Genomic DNA, 27933 nt, shown 5'->3' on the forward strand with positions numbered 1-27933 from the left:
GGGAAGGTGCCAGGTGCAGAATCGGGCTTCCAGGTCCCTGGCGAGTGCCCTCCCTCGAATTCAGGTAAGATTCCCCCGTCCCCCCCCCCCACCCCCCCTTAGCGAGAGAGGGTCAAAAAAGGAAAAGGGGTTCAAATTAGTGACCTCTACGTATGCTGGATGTTGAAGGTCACCAGAGGACAGTCTCCTCTTCATGGACCTGATGGGACATGCGGATTGTAATGAAAGACTCAGACAGCAGAAAACCCATATACGTAGATATAAATGTTTATATATAATTTACAAAATACATGACAAACACAATAACAGTATACCAGTGTTAGGTTAACAATGAATATTGCTTCTAAAACACACTGCCCTGGTGGGGTCTGAGGAGGGACGGAGCGGGACAGAGAGGGGTATATACTGTAGGTACAGAAATAGGGACATGGTTCTCAAATTCGTTCACTGCCAGCAATGCTGGTTTCTCTGACAGCAAATGGTTTGAAGTCCAAGTCTACTGTACTTAACCAGTGTCAACAGAAAATAAAATGAAACAAGATGAGGAAATAAATAAATATTATATACTTCACCCAAACCAACGGGTTTGAAGAAAAAGACAGCATTGCAAAGGTATATGATCAAAAGTGATATATTGTATTTCCAATCAAAAAACAATGTTTTGGTCCTCTATATGGGATATTCCTCAGGGTAGTGTGATGGTCACACAGAGGACTGAATTGCTAGTTTTTGTTCGGAAATGCAATACATTATTTTTGAGCACGTAACTGCAGTGCTGTGTCATTTTCATTGGTTTGGGGGAAGTATATTTATTTTGTTATGATACAGTACGTGCACACACAATACTCACATTCTTATAGGTGTGATTACTTCATCATATATATTTGTTTAAATCAAGCTGCCTTTAACATCTTCTTATCATCCTGATCACAGGATGCATTGTAATTTCCGGAAACATTAAAAAAACAAAAAACGCCCAGCATAGTGAATTAACTGCAATCTACTGTAGTCTCAACTTTATACATTGTAGAGTGTGTTCACAAGGCTGGGTATTTTCATTGAACAGAAAAAAATACTGATATTCTCTGACATATGTATAAGCACTGGGTTGCTTCAATACAAATTAAAATAACTTGCAGGTAATTAATTTGAATATAATGAAGCAACTCATTGGCACATGATAAACATGCCGAAGAAGCACGTAGATTAGACCACATCTCCGTTAAATCACTGCGGTGTAATTAGAAGCGTTGAAATATTTCAGTGGTATAAAGAAGGTACAGGATGGAAGCATTATTCAGAGGAAGGGGAATGCTAGGACAAGAGGTCCTTCTCTGAAGCTGGGGAGTTGGCGGGCTGGGGGAAACGTGAGGAAGTAGTTCTTCACTGAAAAGGAGCGGATGGATGGATGGATGGACAGCCTCCCAGCAGAGGTAGTGGAGGTTGCTACAGTAAACGTAATGGGATAGACACATGGGGATCATAAATATGGATATAACAAATAGGGGAAACTTGAAAAAGGGCAAACTCGGAGGCCCATGTGGATCTTATTATCTGCCACCTGAGTAAGAATTTGCTTCCTACTCTGACATTGTAATAATACTGTACAACAAGAGGGCAGAATTATGCGGAGGGAGTGTTCAAATCTCTCAGCAGTTCCCAGTGTACGGGTGCTTCTTTAACCCTGTATATTACTATAAGAAACAATCTTGAAAAGATTTTCACAATGAGACCATTTTGAAGTATAAAAAAAGGCATTTTGTACAAAACATTTTTTTAGATCAGCTAAGAGGATCATCACTTCTTCCACACACACATACAGTGCAAATACAATGCAAATAAGGTCTTAAGAACAAATATTTCTAGATCTCTTATCGAGCGAAAAGGATCTGATTCATTGTTGTTATAGAATATATAGTTTCCAGTAGCAGGTTATGATACCAGCATGGACCAGTATAGTGAGCGCTTTTAGATATACAGCTTCAACACATCTAGATAAATGCTTGATGTGTGAGGTTCAAATCATAGGTTTTTGCCATGAAATTAACTCTAAAAATTAATTTTAAACATGTATTAGATACTGACTGCATTAGCATTCTTTCAGTCTTTAAGCGATTTGATGACTGATGATAGGAGACAGATGAGACGTTATCAAATGCTAAATTGTAATAAGATGTAGCACAAAGATTTAACACCTATGAGGATATTTGCATGTCCTGTGTTAGTCGCCAAACTTGCTTCACTCACTCTATTGTCACATCATACAGGGGTTAAGCTGCAGACAAGGATTCTGGGAAGTGACATTTAAATGAGCACAGATCTGTTTGAGTGGGTTGAAGGATTCTGTACTTCGTTGTCCCCGATTGATGTAGAAGCTGTGTAATTCAGCGGGCAAAAGCATTAGGGAATCCATGTAACAAATTACTAGAAAGACAAAAATACCCAATGCTACATCCAATGTGACAAAATACATAGTTAAATACTTCAATGTTAGTATTCTCATGAGTAAGGGTCATTTAGTTTAAACCTTTGGCCAGAGCGTTATAAGCCTGCAGCCACTTCACGGCATGACCAGTATGCAGGTCCTAACATTACCTGTGAAAAATTACTAGAAAGGATAAAAGTGACACTCTCCCGTGGGTGCTCATTTACATGTCACTACCCAGAATCCTTGCAATCTCTCCTTAAGCTTAACAATACCAGACGTATAATATGTTGTTCCACTGGGATCTGCATAGCTAATGAATAACTACTTTAACTCGAACGTTGGTCCAGTAAAAGGTATCACAACCTGCACTTCTACCGGACTAAAACATTTACCATAACTCTGCAAAAATATAACTTTTGAACAGGAAATCTTAGTGTCCATGACCTTGTGCAGTCAGGATAGCAGCTCACTATAGTTTACACAAAGCTACTTTCATTGCCTCAATCCCGGTTATTCTGGGTCAAAAAGATAAACCTGCACCTTCCTGTAATCAGAGATTCTTATCGGGAAGAAAACTCCAGCCATCCTACAACGCATTAAAGGCCCCTTCGGCAGAAAAGGGGTTAACCTGGATCTGTGAAGTGTGTGTGTAATAATATTCATTTCTGAGTGCTAATTTTAATATACCGCTGTTTTTGTAGGGGAAGGCAGCCAACTCTTGCATTTTGACTTCCAAGTGCCCTTTTGTCATTCTCCATTGCTGGTTTGGATAAGTCTTTCAAACGTGCTTCTCAGGTCCTCTCCACCTGGCCTTATCATAGCGTCTGTGCTGTGGCTTTCAGAGTTAGGAAGGGCCGTGCAATGCTAATAGGGTCAGGCCCCCAAGTAATATATAGAGTCTCTCTCAGAGAGTGGCACAAGATATAAGTTCTACAGTCTGGGGGAGAAAGGTTATGCCAGGCTTGCTTCCTTTTCCTGCACATTGTATTCTTTGCTTCGTTTCACCTTCCAGGCAATGACACCCAACAGCAAGATCCCCAGGACTTTGTAACCGATCTGGAGGCCCAGGTACCTGCAGAGAGAAGACGGGAAGCCAGTGTCAGGGCAGACATTAAGGGTAACACCTATAAGATGAAATGTCAGCTGGGAGATGTTTCCATTCCACGTGTTAAGCAGAGATGTCAGTTGGTCCTCCCTACTGTATGTCACTTGACACCAAGTATGGCATGTCCCATACCTGATGATACTTGTAGTTCCCATAATGATACGTCCCCAGTCTCTTTCCCGATTATGTTTTTGTCCCTCACCTAATGTCTGCCTTAACACTGTCCGTCAGATTTACCACCTTTATCCTAATGGCACATGTCTCCTGCTCCCCCACCCCTGACACATGTCCCTTCTGATAACACACGTCCCCTGTCCTTCCCTAGTGACAAGCGCCCCCTCTCCGTGTTACCTGTTGCGCAGCAGGTCATTATTGTAGTACCAGCAGGCTCCTTTTGTCTTGTTGCAGTTCATTTTCCACCCAATGCAGGTGGAATCAATGACAAGTCCAAAAAGAGCTGGGGCAGGAAGCCAAGCTGAGAGGTACAGAAAAGAATACCCTGAACCTCGAATCTAACACAAAGCACAATAACGGCTCATTTAAAAAGACATCCTTGTGGTGTGAAACTCAGGATAAATGTAGCTGCTAAGCCCCAGTAGAACTCTTCAGTAAACTTGGGGAGCGCAGGTAAGAATAAAAACACAATGGCGCAATACTGTTTCTTCAATGGTGGTCGGTTGAATAATAATAATAATACAGTGTAGAATTTGCAGTCACATTTTTAATTAGTTACAAATACAGCTCAACACCGTTATAACGCAAATCCGCTTATAACGCGAAGCAAGCGTGGCTCCCAATTTTCGCATCTATGACTACTTTACAACATGATTATTGGTATCTTAAATACTTTATTGTAAACGCATACAATTGTACATTATTTCTAACGCGATCTGCTTATAGCACAATGTGATTCTTTGGACCCAAAGCACAGCGTTATAAGGGGGATGAGCTGTATCTTGCACTGCTGGACAGGTGGATGAGGCCTGCTATAGAAATCAAAAGATGCTCAGTATATTGAAACTCATTAAAAATGACATTAAGAGTTGAATTTAAAAATTAAAAATAGTAGTATTATCTAATATTACAGAATTGATTTCTTTTTTAAGTAACACACACGTAGGGTATTGCTTGGATTGCGCCTGTAACTCTTGGGGAGTGTGAGTGTGCACTCTGATGCTCTATTTTATCTGTAAATTGACCTTTTGACCATCGGCACTATCGGACGCTCTTTTTCTTCTATTCTGAGATATCCTGAAAGCTTTAGAAGACCGTATTAATCTGTTCCTTGCCGCGATGGATACATGCTTATTTGGCCAATTCAAAATCTGAGTGCAATTCTTACACCGTATTTTTCAACCGGCCACCATTGAAGATACAGTTTTGCGCCATTGTGTTTTCATTCTTTCCCCCTTGCGCTCCCCAAGTTTTCTACACGTGGAAGAATTTGTGAACAAAATCTTAAAAAGTGCTTTGCGCTGCATGTCGCTGTGAAGTTGACATAACTCATTGTGCACTTTTATCACTTTATTCTCAATATTTTATATCACTATTAATTCATCATTTACTGAGACTTTAGCACTTATCATTGTATTCCATTTATTATCTAGCACTTAATATTGCATTTAACTAGCAGCGCCTTTTACACTGTTGTGTCTTGCTGCTAAGCCCCAGTGCCTGCTCCCAACGGGCTTCATCCACCTCCAGATACCAAGACTGTAGATATACAATGCACATAATCAACATTTCAATGCCAGCCTAAGTTCTGCTTTCTGTACGAAAGCTAAAAGTACCATATTGGCCCGAATATAGTACGGCCTCGCACATAATACGACCCTAAAGTTTTGAAGGTGTTCTACGTGAAAAATAAAAGGTGTTGCACATATAATACGAGTACAGTTTTCGGAAGGGCATTTTTAGGAAAAAAACATGGCACTATATTTAGGCCAATACAGTATATAGGATTTTCATCCAACGCATTCTGTTGAATTTCAGGAGGACAAGCTACTTTGTTCTTCAACCCCGTAATGCTGATTTAACCTCTTCTGTGTGGGTACTCATATGTGGTTTCAGATGCCTAGCGGGTATATTTATCAGTCCCACAGCTACCAAATGGGGGAAGAACGGGCGCACCAGATTTATTAGCTAAGAAAATCCCACTGGTTGTAATGGTAATGTTTTTCCGTTATAAATCCGGTGCAGTTCTTTTGCTCCAGTTTTTCAGCCAGGAGACTTTGATAAATGAGCCTCCGATTCCTCCCCTGGTTGGAGCTGGAAGGGGAGTCAGATGTCTTACCATGGTGGGGTTATTGCTCTGTTGGGTTTGACACTTACCTAAAAGCCTCATTAGAAGGAACTGAACTCCGATTGCAAACGATTTTTCATCTTGAGGCACCACTCTGTGAAAACAAACAGATCCAATCAGACGTCTGTGGAAAGAGGGGGAGATCCAGGAACAATTTTCCCGGGCCTGCAGGCTGTGGGGGGTCCCGGCTTCTGGCTCTCCCCAGCTGCTCTGCCTGCCTCTACCCACGCTACCCTCTCCCGCCGGCACGCTCCGGAAGCTGGGTGCACCCGGAAGTCAAGCTCAGCTTCCGGCGCACAGCAGCGGGAGATAGAAGACGGTGTGGGAAGAGGCAGGCAGAGCAGCTAGGGAGAGCCGGAGCATGGATGTGGCCAGAGGTAAGTGGTAATTATATTGGGGGGAGGGGTAATTGTATTTGGGGTGGTGGTAATTTGATTGGGGGGTTAATTGTATGTGGTGGTAATTGTGTTGTGGGGTTGTTCTTGTATTTGGGGTGGTGGTAATTGTATTTGGGGGAGTAATTGTATTGGGTGGGGTTGGGGTAATTGTATTTGGGGGAGGAGGCAATTGTATTTGGAGAGGTTTTGTATTTGAGTGTGTGGGGGGGGGTAATTGTATCTGGGGGGGGATATAGTGGTAGTTGTATCTGGTGGGGTAGTAGAGATATTTATATCTGTGGGGGGAGTATAATGCTGTTTGTATCTGGGGTGGTGTAGTGGTGCCTGTATTTGAAAGAGTAGTGGTGTTTGTATTTGGAGGGGGTAAGTGATGTTTTGTAATGGAGGGGTCATTATTGTGTGTGGGGGGTTGTATGGGTATTGGGGGGAATTGTGTGTGGCCAGGGGAGTTGAGAGAAATGAGTGTGAAGAGGGGGGGATTGAGGGAGCGGGATTAAGGGAGAGAGGGTAATTGAGTGACAGCGGAGGGGGGGTGGAGAGTGAGAGGAGAGTGAGTGAGTGAGGAAGAAAGGGGGAAGCATGAGAGACAGAGGGAGGAGAGAAATATAGGGCGCCCACATAAAATCTGCACAGGGCGTCGAAATGGCTAAGGCCAGCTATTCCTACATACCGTAAGACCATCATATACACGGGGTTGTGGGACAGGCAGGCGATGAGCCCAGCGAATGAGATAAGGAACACGACTGGCAGCAGGAGGTGGGAGCAGCTGATAGGACAGGATCCTGAATGTGCTGAGCCTGCACTATGGCTGGAACCGCCGCTGATACAGGAGCAGTTCAGGTACGTCTGTGAGACATAAGTAGGGAAGCAGAAGGGATCCTAAGCTCAGAAAACGACACACACAGACTTCTACAGCTGAGAAAAATAAAAACAAGATCAACTATTTGTCGGCAATGGACTTTAACCCTTTTTTACCATCACCGTCTTCACTCAATTTGTTAATGTATAAAATCTGCATTAAACAAACCAAATGAATAAGAAATATACTTTGTTTAATTTAGTGAATAATTAATAATCAACAAAAGGCATCATTAATAATGAAATTAAACGGCTATTTTTAATATCTATTCTTGAATGCAATATTCATTATTGGATGTCATATCAATTGCTGAATGCCATCTCCGTTATTAAGTGTGTGCTGTACATAATTTCCATGCTGTATCCCTCTCCATACTCACAACGGCCCTTTTTCCCGATGATGATGCATTGCATGCGCTGCAGCCGGCGTGACACGGAGAGAGATATTCCACCGCGTTAGACCCACAGACTGGGTGGAAGGCAAACACTGGACACGCACAATGCCGATTACAAGATGTAACACCCCCACTGTCAAGCAACAAAGCAAGATGAGTTCAGTTACTCATTCTTTTTTATTTTTTTTAAACAACTTTACATGCATTTAGAGGGGGGAGTTGGGGAGTGGGACAGGTAAAAATAAAAAAGGAGGGGGAGTGGTACCACAACAACATTTTACACACTTGTTATACAGGTCAAAGTTCACATCCATCAGGCATCATTTACTTGGAATACAGTAGGGATTATATTTCTAGTGATAATAGTTTATCTGCCACTGCAGTTCAGTTACTCTTTTTCATCTACATTTCATATTGTTATAACAATATCATTCTTTATTGTTTTTTAAAATGAGAAACAGAAAGAAGAAACACCAGGTGAAGCAAAGACACTTCCACACGGATAAGTCCCTATATACTGCACTCAAAATCTGTGAAGGGAGAGTACCCTGTCTGAGTAGGGATATATGCAGTCGGAAACAATAATCTGGTCCTATATATAATGGAAGATGAATAACTTAAAACCAAATTTAATAGGTATATGTTAAAATAAATCGGAACCAGATTAGTACAAAGTAAGTGCTATAAATGCCTAATAATAATAAGTTGTGCTATAGCCAGCAAGTGAAAATGTATATCTAGTGATGGTAACCAAGTGGTCAGCCCAACCGGCAAAGTGTCCTGTAGAAGCACAGGTAAGTAGGTGCAGACAAATCTAATAACTTGCTAACAAATGCTTCTAATGAATTCACCTAAAACGCTAACAGCGAACCATCTGAATAAAATCAATTATGAACAGTGCGTTATTCTTGCGTTGAACAAATAATAAGAGCCTGCATATATAAATATATTATATTCATAATTGATGCGCGGAGAGGTGCGGAGTCCAGTGACCGAAGCAGGGTCAGGCAGCAGGGAGATCAGGAACAAGGCAGGCAAGGCACAAGGTCAGAATGCAGCAAGGCACGGTGTCACACACTAGGTTATGCTCAGCAATGAGAGTCTGGGCTGAGCAGGTATTTAAGGAACCTCCCTCCAATGGGAAGTGGGGCGGAAAATAGACGGAACGCAAAGGATAGGCTGGTGGGTCGCGCAGGTGGGCCCTATTGTGCAGCCGAGTAGGTCTAGGGCGGAGCTACGTCTCGCGCGCACCACTGATGTCAGGAGGTGGCGATCCGATCGCGCACCGCGCATGCCCGTCATCCAAACGGAACCTGGAGGCGGTACAGGGGAAACCTGTCTTACGCGCGCCACTGACGTCAATGGGTGGCGACTATCGCACACCACACATGTCCGTCTTCGGCGCGGGGACGGAGACTGGGAACGGATCTGGAGAGACAGGCTGATCGGGCGTCGCCCGCGCGCGCAGTGGAACCGCAATTCTTGAGTGCCAGGTGACGAAGGCTGAGGAGGTGAGTTCCGGCCATTAGGATGGCGAATCCTCACAAGTGTCAGCTATTTATATCTTTAAGAAAGGAGCAGTGGAATTGTTTTTTTTTTAATGAGATAATACCTATTTTTTACTTTGTGCACAGGAGTCTGAGGCAGCCATCTTTAAATTTGGGATCTCATATGACAAGCAGACGAGGGAAGCAGAGAAGCTTAAGCCCATTAGGATTCATTCATTTTCTAGAGGGGCTACCACCAGGGTTGCCACCACTCCAGGTTTGTGTTTTGGCCACATATCTCTGGGCTACGGGTTTACCAAGTAAACCTACGGGGTCCGGCGGTGTCTCCTGGCATCCTAGGTGGCGTCTCCCCCTGCAACTCCTTTCAATATGGCCACACGACGTCAAATGCCGCCGCATTGCCATGTCAACGGGAACGCCACGTGATATCACAGCGTCACATGATGCGCATTGCCATGACAACGAGACGCTACGTGACTTCACGTCATGGCAACGTGACACCTCACGTCATAAGGAGTCTCGTCATTGCAACTTGATGCCACGTGACATCGTTGTCATGGCAACGCCACGCCATGCCATATTGACGGGTTGCACGGGGAGATGCTTGGTGGATGTCAGTAGAATGCCAGAGGATGCCGGCAGATGAAGGTAAGCGCTAAATTTAGAAATGTTGTCTCCGGGTTAGCTTTTAGTAGAAGGTGGCAACCCTGGCTACCACCGGTGCTGTTAACCAGTGGTAGCCAGTGTTAACTTTGCTGACAAAGAGGTTGAGGGGTTTGAGATTGAGTGAAACCTTTGTACCTGTCTGTGTTCTTGTTGTTGATGTCCTGTGTGGGGCAGCCCATGAAGAAGAGAGGAAGGCAGAGCATAATGGAGACAATCAGGACAGACACCGCAAACTGAGGTATGACCTTCACAGAGAAACAACACTGCTTCATGACGATTCCTCCAATCAGCATCCCCAGAGCGGCCGCTGGCAGATTCACGGCTCCTGCAGACGTGGGGAGGTAGACACATCTTCAGTGCTGGGAGACAGAAGCAGGGAAGGGGCAGATGCAGGTAGCAAGTGGAAGAGGTATAGTGGGTAATGTGGATAATTGGATGAGTAATGTTCTATACAATGGGCTTGAGTAGGACAGTGACAATGTCATGGCTTTTGAAGTGGGTGAACTCAGTTCAAATCTTAGTGTCAGCTCTCCTTGTAACTTCATCTCCCTGTGTCGCAGGCACTAAAATTAGATTATACGCGTTTCAGGGCAGGGACTCATTGAATCCGCAAAATTATGTGTGCCAACCAAATGTCGGAATCAAATGCTATAACACAAGCGTCTACTGTAGGTTCAGTCCCATGCTCAGCCACTTTAACTCTTGTTATGTGGCCTTGTAAATATCGTTCTACAGCTATATTGCCATCTGTTTAATATTCTATTTCAGCTGTGCAATGTGTGGCAGCAAAATGTATTAATTTAATCTAACCAATACTAAGATGTCTCCCACTGTTCATAACAGTTACCAATTCACTCAACATAGGTCCCCTTCTCAATTATTCTTGACGTTGTACAACCCCGTCTCCTAACTTCTCTCAAGAACCTCTGTCCCAGATATGCCCCGACCTGCCGTCCCTGACAGAGAGGGAGGAAAGGAGAGAAGCAGAGGAAGCTTTACTGACCAATGAGTAAGTTGGCATAGGAAGCGCTGGTGCCATACTGCTTCTCCAGGAACTTGTTGAGAAAGGTGGACAATGCAGCAATGACGGAGGAGAAGCTGCACTGGGACAGCACCAGCATCAGAAACAGGGGATTCATAAGAAGGCGCAGAAATAACCGTGGGAACTCTGTCAAAGAGAAAAAGCGATGCATTACTGCTAATTTATACTGTCCAACAGAGGAAGAGGAACATAGATGGTGAGCAGGCATGATACATTGATCAGCTAATATATCCAAAGCAAAGCTTTCTATAACACTGTGGATTTAGCTTCCTGATAGTCAGGCTTAGTAATGTTGCACTTGTGGGTAGTCTTCCCTCAAAGAAGATCTGTCCAGTCCTATGATTGCTAATGCATTGCAGGCCCTTTTGGCAGCAGAAGGGTTAAATAGTCCCTCCAAAGAGCGAAATGAATTAATGCCACGCGTGTGTTCAATGGGTTACATGTAGGTTATAGACATCGTCAATGAATCAGTATTTGTAAACTTGTTTTTTTTTTACTGTCTTCATAGTAACCAAATGCTTTGAGGCGGCTTTACAATATTTACCTCTTTTGTGATAAGACTGTAAACTGCTCTATACTGTAACTAATTCTGCTGCCTTCGTTCGCCATAGAGATGAAGACAAATAATTAGCAGATAAGATAAGAATTACAGGGAGCTTTAGAAAATGAAAACTATAGTTTTTTCTTCAAACTGGTGAACATTTTACTTGAAGAGGGATTGAATATTTTTTTACATTATACGGATAAATTGTCACTATATGCGACTGGTCCTTTAAAGAAGCAGTTCCCTAACATACCTGACCCCTATTTTCTTTACCAGTACGGGAAGAAGGTGTTTTTCCAGAGCTGCACTGCGTTAATTTTAGCTCTAGGGACTCCCTGGTTCCCGAGTCACTTACCGGTAAACGTAGCGCTAGTACTTCCTGACCTTTAAATCCACTGTGCCACGGGGGCCAATAGGAAGCCGCAATGGATGATGTTGCAGCTTCCTATTGGCCCGCGTGATGTGGTGGATTTAAACCATTTGGTATCCCCTCGGAGGGGGAGCGGGAACCGGCGCTATTTTTACACAGGTACGTATCCCGAGAACCAAGAGATCGCCAGAGCTGAAAATAATGCGTTTCAGCTACGGGGATCCCATAGCTTCCCATTCTTGCTAAAAGAAAAAGGAAGGCGGGGGGCAATTTAAAAAAAAAAAAACTCTCTTAAATGTAAAATTCCTTTTTCTGTGAGATTACTCTTCTCTAGAAACCAAGGCAACATTAACAAAAACACCCTCTGCTTCCAATATTTTTAGAGAACCGAAGCATGATTGCCGCTATGAAAAAAATATTTGTTTGGTTTCACCATTTGTTATGTATGAAATCTATAAATGCACCTTCCTAAACCTTTCCAAAACGAAATCTTTTCCGGCTGAACTGTTGCTTCTTCACCAACTTGGAAACAAATACTTGTGAATTATTTTGCCAGAATCTTGTTCGCTGCTCTTTCTGTAACTTATCTTTATAATTGGCCAGTAGAGGGGAGTGAACTCCAAGTTATAACTGAATGCTTATGTCTTTGCTGCTATGTAGTGTTTCTTGTGGCTGCAACCAACAGTTAGGATGAGAATAATGGCCGTGTTGGTACAACAATAATGCCAGACTTATTACAGAAAATGAAACATTTTATAGATGAGGAATTCAAATATTATTATTATTATTATGGCGGGGGTTAAATATGCTGATGGGCTCTTCCCATAAAATCATATTACAACAGTTTTCTCCTCCTTAATGAGACACCATTAAGCTTAACTCATGCTTAACTTTGCAAGCTACTTTATGCAGGTTGAAACTTTAAGGTAACCACCAGTTAAAATGAGAGGAAAGCTAAAACATGAGACTAATTTTCAGTATATACACTGATCTTTGAGAGAATGAAGGAACATAGGGATCCAGTGTGAATACCAATAGAAGTTAAAATATACAATATTGTGTAAAGTATTACATGTGCCTGGTAAGTAATAGGGCAGAATAGGGTTCTGTGTATTATCATGGGGAGGTATCCAGCCCTTCCTGTGATATTTTGGTCGGTTTACCCCCCACGGTGCTGTTGTCTTACTTTTAAGAAAAGCGGCCAGAGAGCCTCTCTCAGTTTTGGCTTCCTGCATCTCTTTCCGCATCTCATCTGAAGCAGATTTCTGTCGAGGAAAAGAGGAATGGGAGAAAAGAGAAAGGAAGAGAGAAAGAGGCAAATGGATATTAATGTAACTGTAAGCTGAATTAAAGCGCAATATTTTCTTACAGTCTTGTAGCACAAACCTTACTCAATAGCCAACTGGGAAAAAACACCCCGGATAAAGGAATCCCAAAAACAGACAGGCTCAAATATATGCCAAAAATAATCATTTTTTTATTACATCAATTTTTAGGCGACAGTAAAAATAGCCGGAAATGAAAAAGTATTGTGTAAGCCCCAAAACATATATTATTGTCCTAAATATCTTATGTAAATATCTTAGGGCATTTGCAAAGTATTTAGCAAAACATGCAGCCGGCCCTCACACAAAGTGTTAGTGTGTTTCCAAGTGCTTGGTGCTCCAGCTCCACAGGTACACACAGAATATACACTTTGAGGCACAATAATACTGAAAACATACACAAGACAAGGAACTGTAACAAAATGCAGTGGTTACAGAGGTTTTGTACATACTCATACATCAAGAAGATTGTCACGAGGCACATAAACACTTTGGAAGAACACCAGCACTTTATAAAGCCTTGATGACAGTACCAGCCGGCACAGAAACGCGTTGGCTATATAAATCTCAATGATATGCGAGTGTCTTCTATTGTTCTCTACTTTTTACATTTACTCTTGAGGACTTGATCTAAGTACAGAAAATGCGCACGTACTGCTTTTTCTAATATTGCTGTATATTAGGTGTGTGCGTTCTCCTTTTTCACTTTTTTTTTCTTCAGCCAAGGAACAGCCATACTATATTATTAAATTATGTAATAGCATTAATGACTTATTAAAGTCAGTAAGTCTGTTTATAGTGATTGTGAGGTCTGTTTTCTAATAGGTGAGACATACACTCCAACTGTGGGAGACTTGATACACCTGGCCCATGATTGGGATTCACTCAGAAGTAAATCAGCAGGTTGACCATGCTGGGTGAAAGGTGTAATGAGCAGATCTCACCTGGTCTCTAATCATGTGCCGTGGGAAGAAGAAATAAGGGATTGAGGTGAGCACCAAGCAGCCGGACGCAATTAGAAGCCCCATCCACCAGGCGCCAATCCAGAGAGGGTCTCCTGGGGTTAGCCCTACATCCTCTGAAAACAACATATGCACCAGATATAACGAAGACAGATCACATAGAAATGATGGGGGTAATCAATGCCGGAAGTGTGGCGATATAAGGAAGGAACCTCCTGTGCCACTATAATTGTCTATCTGCGAGTGTCTGCAATAAATCTAAAACACAAGTGTGTGAATGTCCACTCACCAAAGCTGACTCTTCCAATATCCACAAACATCCTTAGGACCATGGAGCCCAGGAGATAACCAAAGGCTGGGCCAAAGACCGCTACTGAAAACAAGATAGCTGGAGAGAGAAAGTGAACAGAACATTAGTTTAAATACAGCTGATGTAGCCGTTTTTTAATATATACTGTATCTATATTTCACTGCTTACCAATGTACAGGGGAGAGTTATTTGGCTCTGCAAAGTCATCCACATAAGAGATACCGAAAGGCTGGATAGGGACAGTGCCAATGCCGGCCAGCAGCTGTCCCACCACCATTATTGCCCACATGTTGGTGGCTTGTTGCTTCTGTTGGCCATCTTTCCTGCACAAGGATGTACTGTTATCTGCTGGGCATATCTCTGCAAACTGGTGACTTGTATTCCCTGTCAGATAAAGCCCAACAGTTAATAGAGCCCAAATCGTATTATTACTTTTTAACCATACACATTTTTCCCTTTATGTATTTTACAGCTGCCTCCAATGTCTGCCCCATCCATGTGAATTGAGTCTCACTCATTGTAATGCTGTCCAATAGTGCAATGTCATCTATTGGTCTAAAACCCATAGATTTCCTTTGAGCACTTGGGCATCAACCGCTAACAAGTATGGCCTGAAACAGGAGGGAAGCGTACAATCTACACTACATTGTCCAAGGGAAAAGGAGGGGAAATTACTTGGCTCAAGATAGAAAGAGCTGGCACGGATTCAAACCTTATTGTCCCAGTTTGAAGGCAGTACCATAATGACATGGTCAACTCTTTTCCGATACATTGAAGGATCAGATCTACGGTCTGTTTCCAGTTACAGGACAAAGTACGTACCCTTGTCCAGCACCTTGTAGCGGTACGGCTCAGATATGAAGTGGGGCAGAGTCAGAAGGAACGTCCCCAGCGCTAGCAGCAGCCCCCCCAGGCCAATAATACGTGGCCGGTGAACCCGATTCCCGAAATAGCTGACGAAGATGATGAGAATGGAATTGCTGATCTGAACAGTGAGAGGGAAGAATGTTTAGTGACAACCACTGCTTCTACGCATTAGCAAACTAAGCAGCCAAAGGTCAGTCACAGTATTTTCATCACGTATATATTTCATCATACAAGGTCAGTATCGCAACTTTCTCTTAGGGGGTTATTCAAAGTGCGATAGTGCCGATCAGGCACTACCACATAGAAACTTTATAAATAATCCCTATAATATAGAAAATATGAAAGACTGAAAAGAAAACAATAGTTTCTACGATACCTTTTACTGGACCAAAAATAGTTTACACCATCCAAACGTTCAAACCTCACAAGGTTATTCTTGAAATGCAGAGGTTGGAAATCGTTTACACTATAAATGGTATCACTAGTCAATTTGTTGTTTTTTTTTTACAAGTATGTTGTATTTTCTGCAGCTGCTCTGCATGTTGCTGGATGGTGTCCAGGAGACGCAAACCGACTACTAACCTCATGAATACTGGAAAGGAGCCCAGAGGAGAAGCTGGAAAGACCAAAGCGTTTTTCGATGGTGGTGAGGCTGCTCTTGAAGTAGGCGCTGTACAGAAGCTGAGAGAGCTGAAGGAGAGAGTGGCAAAGCACAAATACCTATGGGATGACAAGATAAGCTGGATAGTGTACGAGAAGAGACTGCTGGCATTATCTCCAAGGCCATGATTATAGTGCCTCTGACAGCAGGTGCAGCTGCGCGCGCCACCGGAGCAAATACATTGATGCCAATGGACGCGCACAGTGTGAGGATGAGGAGACAAACCATTTAGTTTTTTCAGCGCGACGGCCGCGTCACGTGAGCGGTTCAGTCAATGAGGGCAAACCACTCGCGTGATGTCACGGCCACGCCTCCTGCCTAAAGTGAAGGTTCAGCTAGAGTGACGTCACGCGGTCGCGCCCTGCAGTAAGCACTATAATCATGGCCTCAGTCTCCCACTCATCCTCTTTTCGTTACACCCCGTCTCCTCATCCAGTACTGATTAAGAAGAAGCAAAGGACCCAGCATGGGCCGTTGCCTCCATATGGCCAGGTCACCGCTGGCTACTGCAGCGCCCGCTGTAACGGACGCAGCAGGGACAAGAGCCACCCCACAATGGTGCCGGGCCCGCTGCGAGGTGGGGGCGCCGCACCGACAAACTCCTGCACTCAAGGGAATTGAGATCAGGACTCGCGACGGAGCGCTAGGCCACACTCCCAGGTGGTTCAGCCAATGAGGGCGAACCTGCCGGGTGACATCACTCCCGTCACGCCCCCGTCTTTCCCCCTACAGATTGGGGGACTCGGCTGCACACGCCGCCAGCTGGCAGACGCGCATGCAGCGGGGCAGTAGCCGTAGGCTACGGGCCCAGTACATGCGCTGCACGTGCGCCTGTGAGGCTGGCGGCGTGTGCAGCCGAATTCCCCAATCTGCAGAGAGCTGCAGGGGAAAGACGGTGGGGGGGGGGGTGACTGGGGAGTGGCCATGTCACCCAGCAGGTTCACCCTCATTGGCTGAACCGCCTGGGGTTGTGGCCTAGCGCTCCGTCACGAGTCCTGCTCTCAATTTTCTTGAGAGCAGGAGTTTGTCGGCGCAACGCGGCACACCCCCCCCCTCGCAGCGAGCCAGGCCCATTGTGGGGCGGCTCTTGTCGCTGCAGCGTCCGCCACAGCGGCCGTTGCAGTAGCCAGCGGGGACCTGGCCTAAGGTCTTGGAGCCAGCAAGACGCAACAATAAGGCCAGAGGGACCCCCTTCTGGGTGATGAAAGGAGGACGAATCTGCTCGAGGGGGCCCATCTGGCGTTGGCCTGGCTGCATGCTTGATGGTCAGGTAATCTCACAGGGTAGACTCTGCACGTGGTCAGGTTGGTTCCTGATTGCGTGCTGAGGCGCGCGGAGGCTGAGGGAAAGCGGGTGCTTTCCCTGGCCTTAGACCACGCACCGTCCGGGGGCGTGTCGGGGGGCGGCCCAGTGACGTCACGGAGCTGGTTCGCCCTCATTGGGCGAACCGCTCACGTGACCGGCCCTGCGCTCCGGCGAGCGCCAAATCTAAATTTTGCATAAGACCTACGCTTCCGCACGCTTGCGGAAGCGTAGGCGAGACCCTAATAAAGCCGCTCTCATTGCGGCTGTAGGGGCTCACTGGTAAGCACCAGCACGCCTCAGCACGGGTCAGCGCTGGCCATGCCCGAGGCCTAATGGATATGTTTAAGTTATGTCACTACAGGACTTTTAGTCACAGCAGCAGTGGAATTACCACCCCAGCCAGCTTAAGGATGCAGGAAAATGCAAAGAAGTATGTTCCGGCTGTACGATCGGGCCGGCTCTGCCCAAATTACAAATTGGTCAAATGCTGGGTACCAACTGTATAGTTAGGCCTAAGCAGCCACAGGAGGACTGTTACTTAAGCATCTGAGTGGGGGAGTGGGAGTGGGCTGAACTGACCATATAGCTGGTAAGTGTCTCCCCCGCCCCCCATTGGTTTTTCAGAACTTATGGTTGTTTTTAGTTCATATGTTTACTTGGCTAGCGGGCAGTTTTTGGGGATCTTTTCTGATTGTTAAATAAAGCATAGACCTTTTAACATTAACTGAAAACAGTGTTTGTCTCATTTACTTAAAGCAGGCAGGAGCAAGGGAATCGACATCCTAAGAACCCTGGTGGAAAAACACGGCCGTAGGCCTTTACGTCTTTTCTATTTCCCTTATCAAGCAAATTGCTGACAGGTTTCTAACTACAGGCAATGACAGAAGAAAACCTCAGTTATACTGTGGTCCATTAACAACACTGACACTGGATAGCATTGGCATCTTAAGAGTGATGCATTTAAAGTGACAATAATAGTTAGACTATGGTTTGACTAGAGGTGACTGGGGACTGCATCCTTTCTGCAAACTCTCTTACTCAAGGCAACAAACGGTGAACTTATATGACCACACTTTGATCCCATGCTTGTTAACCTGCATATTTTAACCCCCCACCCCTTTACAACTTGTTTCACTGCAGCCTCTCCCAAAACTGACTGCACAAAAATACCTCCCACACCAACTCAGACCACCGAAACCCAGAACTGACTCTAGCATTGCAATGCAGCAAAACATTTGACAAGAAACAGGCACACCCCTGCTGTTTAGTCTGCACACACTCACAACAGCTCCATGCAGCACTGCCTACCTCTGGCATAATGAACCTGCTATGTATCTTAACTTTTGTCTTTCTCCTGGCCTCATGGAGATGTTACTCCCTCTATACACTACAAACTCCTCCATCCTGGCCCACACCCAACATCACCATACACCCTGGACTACTCAAAAGCCTTGCACTATCTACGGAATGTTGGTGGAGAACTCTAAAAACCAGCACACCAACCACTTCTCACTCTAATGGCAAACACCACAAATTTACTACTTGTAAACAACTACCCAAATTTCTACTCATACTATTACTCTCTTTAGCAGGTGATATTGAACCTAACCCAGGTCCTCCCATTTCAAATCTGTCCCATGCCCCTGAGAATTCCACCTTTGAATTCCAAAAAGGGCTATCTGTCGCCCATATAAATATCCGGAGCCTGCTGCCCAAACTGGACGAACTAAGGGCATGGTGCCTTATGCATAAACCCAAAGCCATCGTTCTTAAAGAAACATGGCTAACCCCTAAAACCCCTGATGCAAATATCGCCATTCAGGGATACTCCATTTTTAAGAGAGATAGGTCAAAGAGAGGAGGAGGGGTGTTATTTTATATTGCAGACACATTACAATTTACACTGTTAAATTGCCCCCCAAGCCCACCCTCTTTTGAAATTCTAGTTGGCAAAATCTGCCTCCCCTTTTTTAAGCCCATCTTGTTCGCTGGCATCTACCGCCCCCCTAAAGCCCCTCTACAATCCCTGGTTGATATCACCCAGTTTCTTGGCTCCATTTCCTCTCTGAACGAGAAGAGTAAGCTGCTAGTTATTTGGGATTTCAACTTCAACTGGTTTGACCCTAAAAACCATAAAATCCAGATACAACTCAAGTCACTTAACCTATCACAACTCATTTCCCAACCCACACGGACAAACCTGAAATCACATAACCATTCCTTGCTAGACTGGATTCTCTCCTCAAACCCCAGCAGAATCCAATCGTCTGGCATCCTTCCTGATATTTTCAGTGACCATGCAATAGAGTACTGTGTAAGGAAAATTAAAACGCCCCATTCAAGCCCTAAAGTTCTCCTCACTAGAACATTTAAAAACTTTAACCCACAACAGTTTCTGGATGACCTTACCAACTGCCCATGGCACAGAATCGATTTAATTCCCGACCCTGATTCTGCGCTCGACTATTTCCAATCCGAGTTCTTAAAACTCTGCGATACCCATGCTCCACTACGCAAAATAAGGGTACGGGGGGCCCGTCTTCCATGGGTTACAACTGACCTTATTGCACTCTACCAGCTCAGGGATACCTTGTGGAAAAGCTACAAAGTAACTGGCACTACCAAGGATCTCAATCACTACAGATGCCTGTGGAACATGTGCACAAGGCAAACAAGGCACGCAAAAGCACAATATTACTCTGACAATCTCCCCCAAAATACATCAAACCCAGCTAACTTCTGGAAGGTTATCAATAATATATTCAAGCCTCCTAACCATCAACAACCAAGTAATATCACTAAGGGGGATATTACTCTGACAACCCCCACTGACATTGCAAATGCATTTAATGATTACTTTGTGGGGTGTGCCACTAACTTATTAGCGAAACGCAGCCCAAACCACAAACCTGAATCTCATCCTGGGAGTACCCACATAGCCCCACCCCCTCCCAACACTGCCCACAATTTTCAATTTGGCCCAGTATCTGAAGAGGAGATTACACAAGCGCTCCTCAAACTAAAACTAAGCCGCCAATGCGGACCTGACTTACTACAATCTAGGTTCCTACGACTTGGTGCCCCAGCCATTGCCAAACCAATTGCTCCCATAGTCAACTCTATCCTGTCTGCAGGCCATATCCATAAGACCTGGAAAACTGCCAGAGTTGTCCCAATCTTCAAAAGTGGGGACAAAAACACTGTCTCAAACTACAGACCAATCTCACGTCTCCCAATTCTATCCAAAGTCATGGAAAAATGTGTCCACTCCCAATTAAGCGATTACTATACCAAGACAAATTTCCCTAGCCAATTCCAATCTGGCTTTCGTCCCAAACACTCCACCGTAACTACCCTGCTAAAAGTTTGCAATGAAATCCAGTGTGGAATGGAACGGGGACAACTCACTGGTGCAGTATTCCTAGATTTTGCAAAGGCTTTTGATACAGTTGATCATGCTATCCTGCTTAACAAACTCCAGAGCTCTGGAATAGGGAAGCATGCTTTAAACTGGTTTCAGTCCTACCTATCAGGAAGATCCCAACATGTGTCCATCTCAGGCTCTAACTCCAACCCCCTGGATATCACCTGTGGTGTCCCGGAAGGCTCTGTTCTGGGGCCCCTACTCTTCATTAATGATCTTCCCACTGCTTGTAAGGAAGCCTCAATACACATGTATGCAGATGACACAATCCTATATGCACACAGCCATAGCCTCTCTGACCTTCAACACATACTTCAGTCTGACTTTTTGAGACTTGAAAACTGGATTTCCCAAAACAAACTGTTTTTAAACACTGACAAGACTGTAACAATGGTATTTGGGACCAAGACTAAATTTTTTAAGCTTCCAGCGACTGAGCTCCTGATTAGAACCAACGCTAACATCACCCTAACTCCTGTCACTAGTTTTAAATACCTGGGCTTATGGTTTGACTCCCACTTAACATTCAGGATGCACATTGATACCCTGACAACCAAGTCCTATGCCAAACTAGGGGTACTTTACAGGAACAAATCCTCCCTAAGTCTCCTGGTCAGAAAGCGTATCGCACAGCAGATGCTAATGCCAATTATTGACTATGGAGACATAGTATATGGCTCAGCACCTCAAACCCACCTAAGCAAACTTGACACCATCTACAATTCAATTTGACGTTTTGTTCTCCAATGCAACTATAACACACATCACTGCGAAATGCTCAAAGAACTAGATTGGTCATCACTAGAGTCTAAGCGCAAAGTTCACCTTTCCTGTCTTGCCTTTAAATTCCTTATGGGCAAGCTACCCAGCTATCTGAACAAGCTCCTCACCCCTACCACATGCAGCACCTATCACCTGAGATCAGACTCCAAAAGACTGTTCATGGTCCCAAGGCTCAACAAAGTATCCGGCCGTTCCTCCTTCTCTTACCGTGCACCCCAAAACTGGAACAACATGCCAGAGACTCTCACATCCACCACCAGTTAAAGTTCTTTCAAATCTAAGGCTGTCACACATTTTAATCTGGTCTGTAACTGTTTCAATCGCCTATAATATATATTTTTTTTAACTGTGCATGCAATGTCTTGTATATAATGTATACCCAGTTCATTTATGTAACTGTATTTGTAACCATGTATTATTTGTCTTAACTCTGTGCCCAGGACATACTTGAAAACGAGAGGTAACTCTCAATGTATTACTTCCTGCTAAAATATTTTATAAATAAATAAATTGGTTCCATGAATTTAAACACCACCATTATTCTTCATGCAAGATGACCATTGCTGATTTACAAGTTCTGGTGTACCCCAAAACACTATTTCCTCTGTTTGATCCACATTCTTTAGACATGTAAACTTAGTGGTGTAAATATATTCAGTATCATCCGTCATATATTTAAAATAATTGTCATACTGGATTTAAAAGATTTACATCTCTTTAAAAAAAAAATCAGTTACTAATGTTATACGCAATGAGACCATTTTTCCATTCTCCACCTTGTTTCGCGCTTTGTTTTTTCTTACTCTATTTCTTTTTTATACTCTTTTTTTTCATTTGAAAACACATTGAGGGGATGGAAACAGAATAAAGAAATTGTGGGGGTGGTGTAGCGAGAGGCACAGCAATAACTTAACCACAGAGTCATGAAAGTGTTGAATACATTTAGTACATTGGGTACAGTCCGACCTCGTAGATTATACAGTGTGTTTGGTCAGCTACCAGAAACATCTGCGTATGGCTGAGTCCATAGAGGGGGAAGCCGCGCTCCTCCGCGCTGACGCTGAGGCTCGCCTGCTCAGTCAGGAGTGATTCCATGGACTGGCAGGCGAGTCAGCGTGCGCGATCGGGAGGCCGGGGGAGGAAGGGCAGTGACATCGCTGGGCCAATAGCCTGCGAAGTGCCAACGTCAACGTCACGGCGTCATGACGCCGCTTCGCGCCGATTGGGTGTTTTCTGCCTACAGCGCGCTGAGACACAGGCTCTGCTGGAGGCTGAAAATCCCAGCGCCTCAGCACGCCTGCGGACGCTCGCGGGAGCCCCCTCTAAAGACATCCTCATTGAGGATGACGGGCTCAGCGCGGCTCCCCCCTCTATGGACGTAGCCTTAGTAGTGTCATGGCGGCAAGGAGAGTGTACGTCTCTTTTTTAATGTTAAAATGTTATAAATTCGTCCACAACTATTAATTAAACATTCAATTTTTTCACATTTCTGCGCAAAATACAAAACCTCTCTCACAGCTGTGCTAAGTTTTATAATAACATTTGCTAAAGGAATCTAAATTCCATATTATCAACAGCAAAATGCCGTTTACAGACATCTCACAAGTCTTATGGAAGGAGGGACCTTGGAACCACCTGGCCAGTTCACAGGAAATCCCTGCAGGGCCAAGGAGCAGAAGGAAGGGCAGGGCCCTTCAGACCTGCAGGAAAGGGGAGGGCCGGGCTTGGCGGCAGGAGGAGAGGGATAGATTGGAGGGGCCCAGGAAAAGAGGAGGGCCCGGCGTGCGTGCACATAGGAAACTGTAGAATTGCCGGCAGGGAGGCCGGGCCCGGGACAGCAGTGGGAGCTGTCCCCCCCCCCCCATATCGGAAGTTCTGAAAGAACCCACAGGTTTAAAGTGAATGGCAGTTACCACCACTTGACAATACACAATGGCCCATATTTACCAAGCAGTGCTACGCTTTTCAACCACCGTACAGCCCATTCAAGCGAATGGGCTGTAAATTATCTTCAGCCGACTGAAGGTGTTTTATGGAATAGTAGAAGAAACAACCCGACTGGTAAGCTCAAAGGTAACATACCTAGAGGCGAGATGCCTTATACGATTGCAATTGGAGCAAGGAGCATCAGAGGGAGAGAATACTGGAGAGTATGCTGCTGTATAACAAGGAGTTATCCATGTGGTGTAGTGCAGCAAGACCGGATCAGCTTGGAGTAGCAAATACTCACGATGCAGCCATCCTCAATCAGTCCATGGCTCTCACTCTCCTCATGTCCTTCCGTGCGCACACAGATGACGTCACTCCCCAGCGCGAATTCGATCCGGAACATCAGAGAAAAAGGAGAAGATCGATGTCACAGCCATCCAAACACAGGGACTCACCAGGAAAAATTCAAATAAAATATTTAATGGAGTTACATTAAAAAAGGGGGACACTGAGGACGGACAAAAATAGAAGAACCTCCTTTCTTTCTCAAGGAGTATAGGGTAAGCAGTGGGAGGGAGCTATTTAAACCTCTCACCGGCTAATGAAGCAGATGACTCACACCTGATAAATAACATTTATACTGAATTTGCATTGGTTAGATAAAGTCTACATGGTCTAATTAAAGAAAAATAAAAAACAAACATTGTAAAAACATGTCCTCATGGTTGCATAAAAGGAATATGTATTGTTATGAAAAAAATAATTATTTATTTCTACCAAACTGTTACCCGTAATAGTATATAACAAATAATGGGCAATTATATTATTTATAAGGCAATTTCTAAATAGATTATGCCCAGTACACTAAAGATCTAAGATTAGATTCATACTTGTATTGTAGAAATACAAATTAAAGATCAATTCATATTACCAAACACATTATATAGTGTTTAGTGTACTAGGCATAATCTATTTAGAAATTGCCTTTTTTAATGTAACTCCAATAAATATTTTATTTGAACTTTTCCTGGTGAGTCCCTGTGTTTGGACGGCTGTGACATCGATCTTCTCCTTTTTCTCTGTTTTGTGGAATAGCACAGATTAGTAAATATGACCCAGGGAGTATAACTAGTTATGCAGCTGAATAACTAGTATATCTAACTAGTTGGATTACATTCAGATGATATACGTGTAACTAGTTGAGTAAAGGGTGTTGGTGCTCATAGCTGTAAATTGTTAGTGTAACGGATTTTCTGGACTGGCCTGACCCACCCAATCTCATATTGGCCCCTGTGGTCTAACCAGTCCCCATTACAGTGTGATGTCTGGTGGTGCACCTGTTGGCAACAGGACTCCTGAGTCTCCCGCATGATGTTGTGTGGGGATTGCCAACCCAGACAGGCAGCTGAGGTAGTGTGCTTGAGTCCTACCTAGATCCAGTGCAGCGCCTCCACCTCATCAGGATCCCAGCGTGAGCTTGTGGATGGTCCTGGTGAGGAACTCCTCTGTGGTGCCCCTCTCGGTGTAATGACTCCACACTTACACACGAGAGTATCTTTAATCAGGAACATCTTTATTGACGGTTGTGGGCTAACTGCCCCTCACAGTGATCTTCTAGCCACACATAATTATTCAGCTGCTTCCCTATGAAAGGTATGCCTCTGTCTTTGATTTGGGGATTCCCTATCCCCGCAGGGATGTCTTTCCTGTGCCAGGTCCCTAGTCACAGTCTCATCACTTTGCCGTGTCTAACTATTACTCCTGGCATAACATTGCAGAACCGAACCTCCTCCACTAACAACTTAGCATCACTTCTCAACTCCTAACTTTTGGCAGTGCTGTGCCTTATGTATCGTCTGGGGGCTGACACAACTCTGACATCACTAATTATGGATTCAGAGCATGTGACCACTCCCATCCATACATAGGGCACCTCACCAGGGTGTGAGGGCAAACCTCCATAATTACTGCTGGCATGCCCATAACTTACCAGGCCTTACTGTCAGCAGGAGAGATGACTGCAGCCATTTTACAGCATGGCTACATTAGATATACACAAATAGTACATTTAACTACCATTCAACTAGTTATATCAATGTCGTTTATTTTCTCTTCTACTGTATAGTAACTAGGTAAGGGACGAAAAGCTAAACATTGAACTCAATATACCCGGACATGTCTCACTGTAACCGTCACTGTATTATCAAGTGAAAGGAAACAGCACACAAGTACAGCACAGTAAGAAAGTGATTGTAACCTCGAGTAACGCCAGGACCTGTCACATTGTGTGATTAAGGCTGCGCTTATAGTGCCCGCGACATTGTGTCAAAATAAATGCATTGCCCCGTCGCGTGCGCTTATAGTAAGCGAGGTGCGACGGCGTGGTCGCTATCGCTGGAAGTCATCGCAATTTGATTTTTCCAGCGACCGCAGCCTGACGTCACTATCGCCGTCACCATAAGCGTAGCCTAAGAGGACGGCCCCAGTCCCTTCTGCAGCCAATGAGGGCGAACCAGCTGTGTGAGGTCATGGCCACGCCCCTGCAAACCCACCGCCACGCCAACTCCCGCCGCAAACGCTCCCTCTAGCCAGGACCGCAGATCGCGGTGCAGTGCTGTGCAGGCGCCGCCCCCTCGCCGGGTGCGCGTGCAATAGAACGCACTGGGACCAAACCGTAAGGCTGCGGTCCCAGTGCACGCGCGCCCGGCAGGGGGTGGCGCGTGCACAGCGCTGCACCCGCACATGCGGTCCTGGGACGGAGGGTGAGGTTGCGACGGGAGGGGGGGTTTGCGGGGTCGTGGCCATGACCTCACGCGGCTGGTTCGCCCTCATTGGCTGAACTGTCGGCGGGGGCGTGGCCACGGCTCCGTCGCAAGTTCCACACACAATTTTTTTGTGTGTGTGGAATCTTGCATTACAGTGCGGCTGCTGAATGTGCGCCGACGCATGTACTCGCCCCTGAGTGACCGGGGGGCCGGTGCTTGTGCGAAGAGCGCACGCCTGGCAGTCACTGGGACCGTAGCCTAAGGCAGCGGCTCCACTAACTGCTACAGCGCACACCTCGGCGTGCGCTGTGCGTGTAAGCACCGCCCCTCAATGGGGCTGGGCACAGTACGCACCTTCCCGTTGAAGGTGCAGCCGCGCCGTACTGCCAGGTTTTTTTGAACTCAACGAAATTGAGTTTAGAACTGGCGACGGAGGCGTGGCCACGCCCCTGCCGGCGGTTCACCCAATGAGGGCGAACGAGCCGCGGGACGTCGTGGCCACGCCCCCGCGAACCCTCCTGCCACGCCCCCTCCCGTCGCAACTTCTCCCTCCCAGGACCGCGTGTGCAGCGCTGTGCACGCGCCCCCCCCCGCCGGGCGCGCGTGCACTGGGACCGAGCTAGTAACTGTCACCAGTAAATGAAAGTGTTATCACTGCTTTTGCCCGGCTACAGGTGTCTGGTTTGTACAGAGGCAAAATATACTCTGTAGTGAAATATGCTATATTGGATAATGATACCCAGTATTACTCACGTTTCTAACTTCATACATAGAATTAAACCGATGAGAAGGAATATATTACAGGCAGCAAAAAAAGTTAAAGCAGTCATTGTCCCAGCCCTTTTGCAGGGCTATTTTTGGGGGTCCCTGTCACCTCTTCTTTATCTCCCCCAAACCATTACACAGATTCCTATACACAGCCTCACAGACACATTGGTGATTTAAGGGGTATCACTGGAGTCCACATTGGGAACTTGTACAATCTGAGGCCCCATATGAACACGGATGTCTCAGTGGATGGAAATGCTGATTCGTGTAACGGAATTCTGACCATACTCTTGGTGCACAGTTTGAACCGCGCGGTTGGGGGTTACAGGGGTACTACCTAGCGGGTCAGCATTGCTTTTTTTTTTTTTTTGTTGCCATTTTAAAAATAAAAAAATTCATCTCTTACCTTAATATTGTTAAAAAATCCCCAAATATTGTTCAAAAAGCCCATACAGCCCCTCCGCCAGCCAGGCCCGCGCTGTCCCTCGGCGTTACCAAACATGGCAGGGGCTCTCCTCCGAGACTTGTATTTTTATTCCAGCGTTAATAATAACCGCCCGCAGAGATCGCCCGGCACAAAGCCCCTCTGGTTCTGACATGTTTCACCTCTCACCCCGCGGCTGGCTGAAGATCTCTGCGTCTCTGCCGCGGCCGCGCGCACCTGCACTACAGTATGTCTTCGAGTCTATGTGTCTCAGCTCGGTGGTCTGCAGTATGTCTCCGCTTCTCTGCCCCTCGCGTTCTCTGCCCCTCGCGTTCTCTGCCGCGGCCGCCTGCTGAATGTCTCCGCTTCTCGGGGTCACGGCTCAGGGGTCCGCGGAGATTTTAAGTCCAGGAAGGATTTCAAACTTTTCCGCCATGACAGACTTCTTTTTATTTCCCCTCTTCCTCCTCCCCCCAAGTGAGAGAGGAGAAAGTGAGAAGATGCGGGAAAGGTACAGTAGGCTGAGAGAAATAGAGGAACAAGTGGGATTTGCTGTGTGCAAAGCCTTGCCTGGCCCAATATGAGAGCAGCAGAGATTCAGTAGTTGAGGTTTGCCAGTAGGCTCAGGATGCGGCCAGTCCCAGCAGTAACCAGACAGTGGGTGGTCAGGTCATGCCCCAGCAGAGCAGGAGCTGCAGTGGGCCCCAGGAGGTGGCAGTGGTAGTAGTGCCCAAGTAGGCCCCAAGAAGCAAAGGGCCCCAATAGGCCACAGGCAGGGAAAGGTCCATGCGGTG

At 45.4% G+C, this 27933-nt stretch overlaps 1 protein-coding gene across 3 annotated transcripts; it reads right to left on the reverse strand.

Moving 5' to 3' along the window:
* Window positions 1-246: 246 nt before the first annotated feature.
* Window positions 247-27710, reverse strand: LOC142465877 (solute carrier organic anion transporter family member 2A1-like). 3 transcript variants are annotated; one of them, XM_075570268.1, is made up of 14 exons: window positions 27122-27710; window positions 15663-15800; window positions 15036-15198; window positions 14382-14597; window positions 14193-14291; window positions 13886-14019; window positions 12803-12881; window positions 10664-10828; window positions 9796-9985; window positions 7472-7619; window positions 6904-7079; window positions 5865-5929; window positions 3885-4008; window positions 247-3500 (listed from the first exon to the last, which is right to left on the reverse strand). In XM_075570268.1, the coding sequence occupies exons 1-14, from the start codon at window positions 27215-27217 to the stop codon at window positions 3380-3382; spliced, it is 1914 nt and encodes a 637-aa protein (XP_075426383.1). In that variant the 5' UTR covers window positions 27218-27710; the 3' UTR covers window positions 247-3379. The 3 variants fall into 3 exon arrangements, with proteins under 3 accessions (XP_075426383.1, XP_075426382.1, XP_075426384.1); XM_075570267.1 differs by lacking the exon at window positions 27122-27710 and adding an exon at window positions 23484-23623; XM_075570269.1 differs by lacking the exon at window positions 15663-15800 and having other exon boundaries at window positions 27122-27704.
* Between the last annotated feature and the right edge of the window lie 223 nt (window positions 27711-27933).

This window comes from Ascaphus truei, chromosome 14 (assembly GCF_040206685.1).
Source record: "Ascaphus truei isolate aAscTru1 chromosome 14, aAscTru1.hap1, whole genome shotgun sequence".
Taxonomy (NCBI): Eukaryota; Metazoa; Chordata; class Amphibia; order Anura; family Ascaphidae; genus Ascaphus; species Ascaphus truei.

Coding starts and splice junctions, on each gene's coding strand:
- LOC142465877 (XM_075570267.1), bottom strand. CDS start 23,585: ATGTTCCGGATCGAATTCGCGCTGGGGAGTGACGTCATCTGTGTGCGC. Junction 10,829..12,802: donor TCTGGCCGCTTTTCTTAAAA/GTAAGACAACAG, acceptor TCTCTTTGACAG/AGTTCCCACGGTTATTTCTG. Junction 9,986..10,663: donor CTATGCCAACTTACTCATTG/GTCAGTAAAGCT, acceptor CCACGTCTGCAG/GAGCCGTGAATCTGCCAGCG.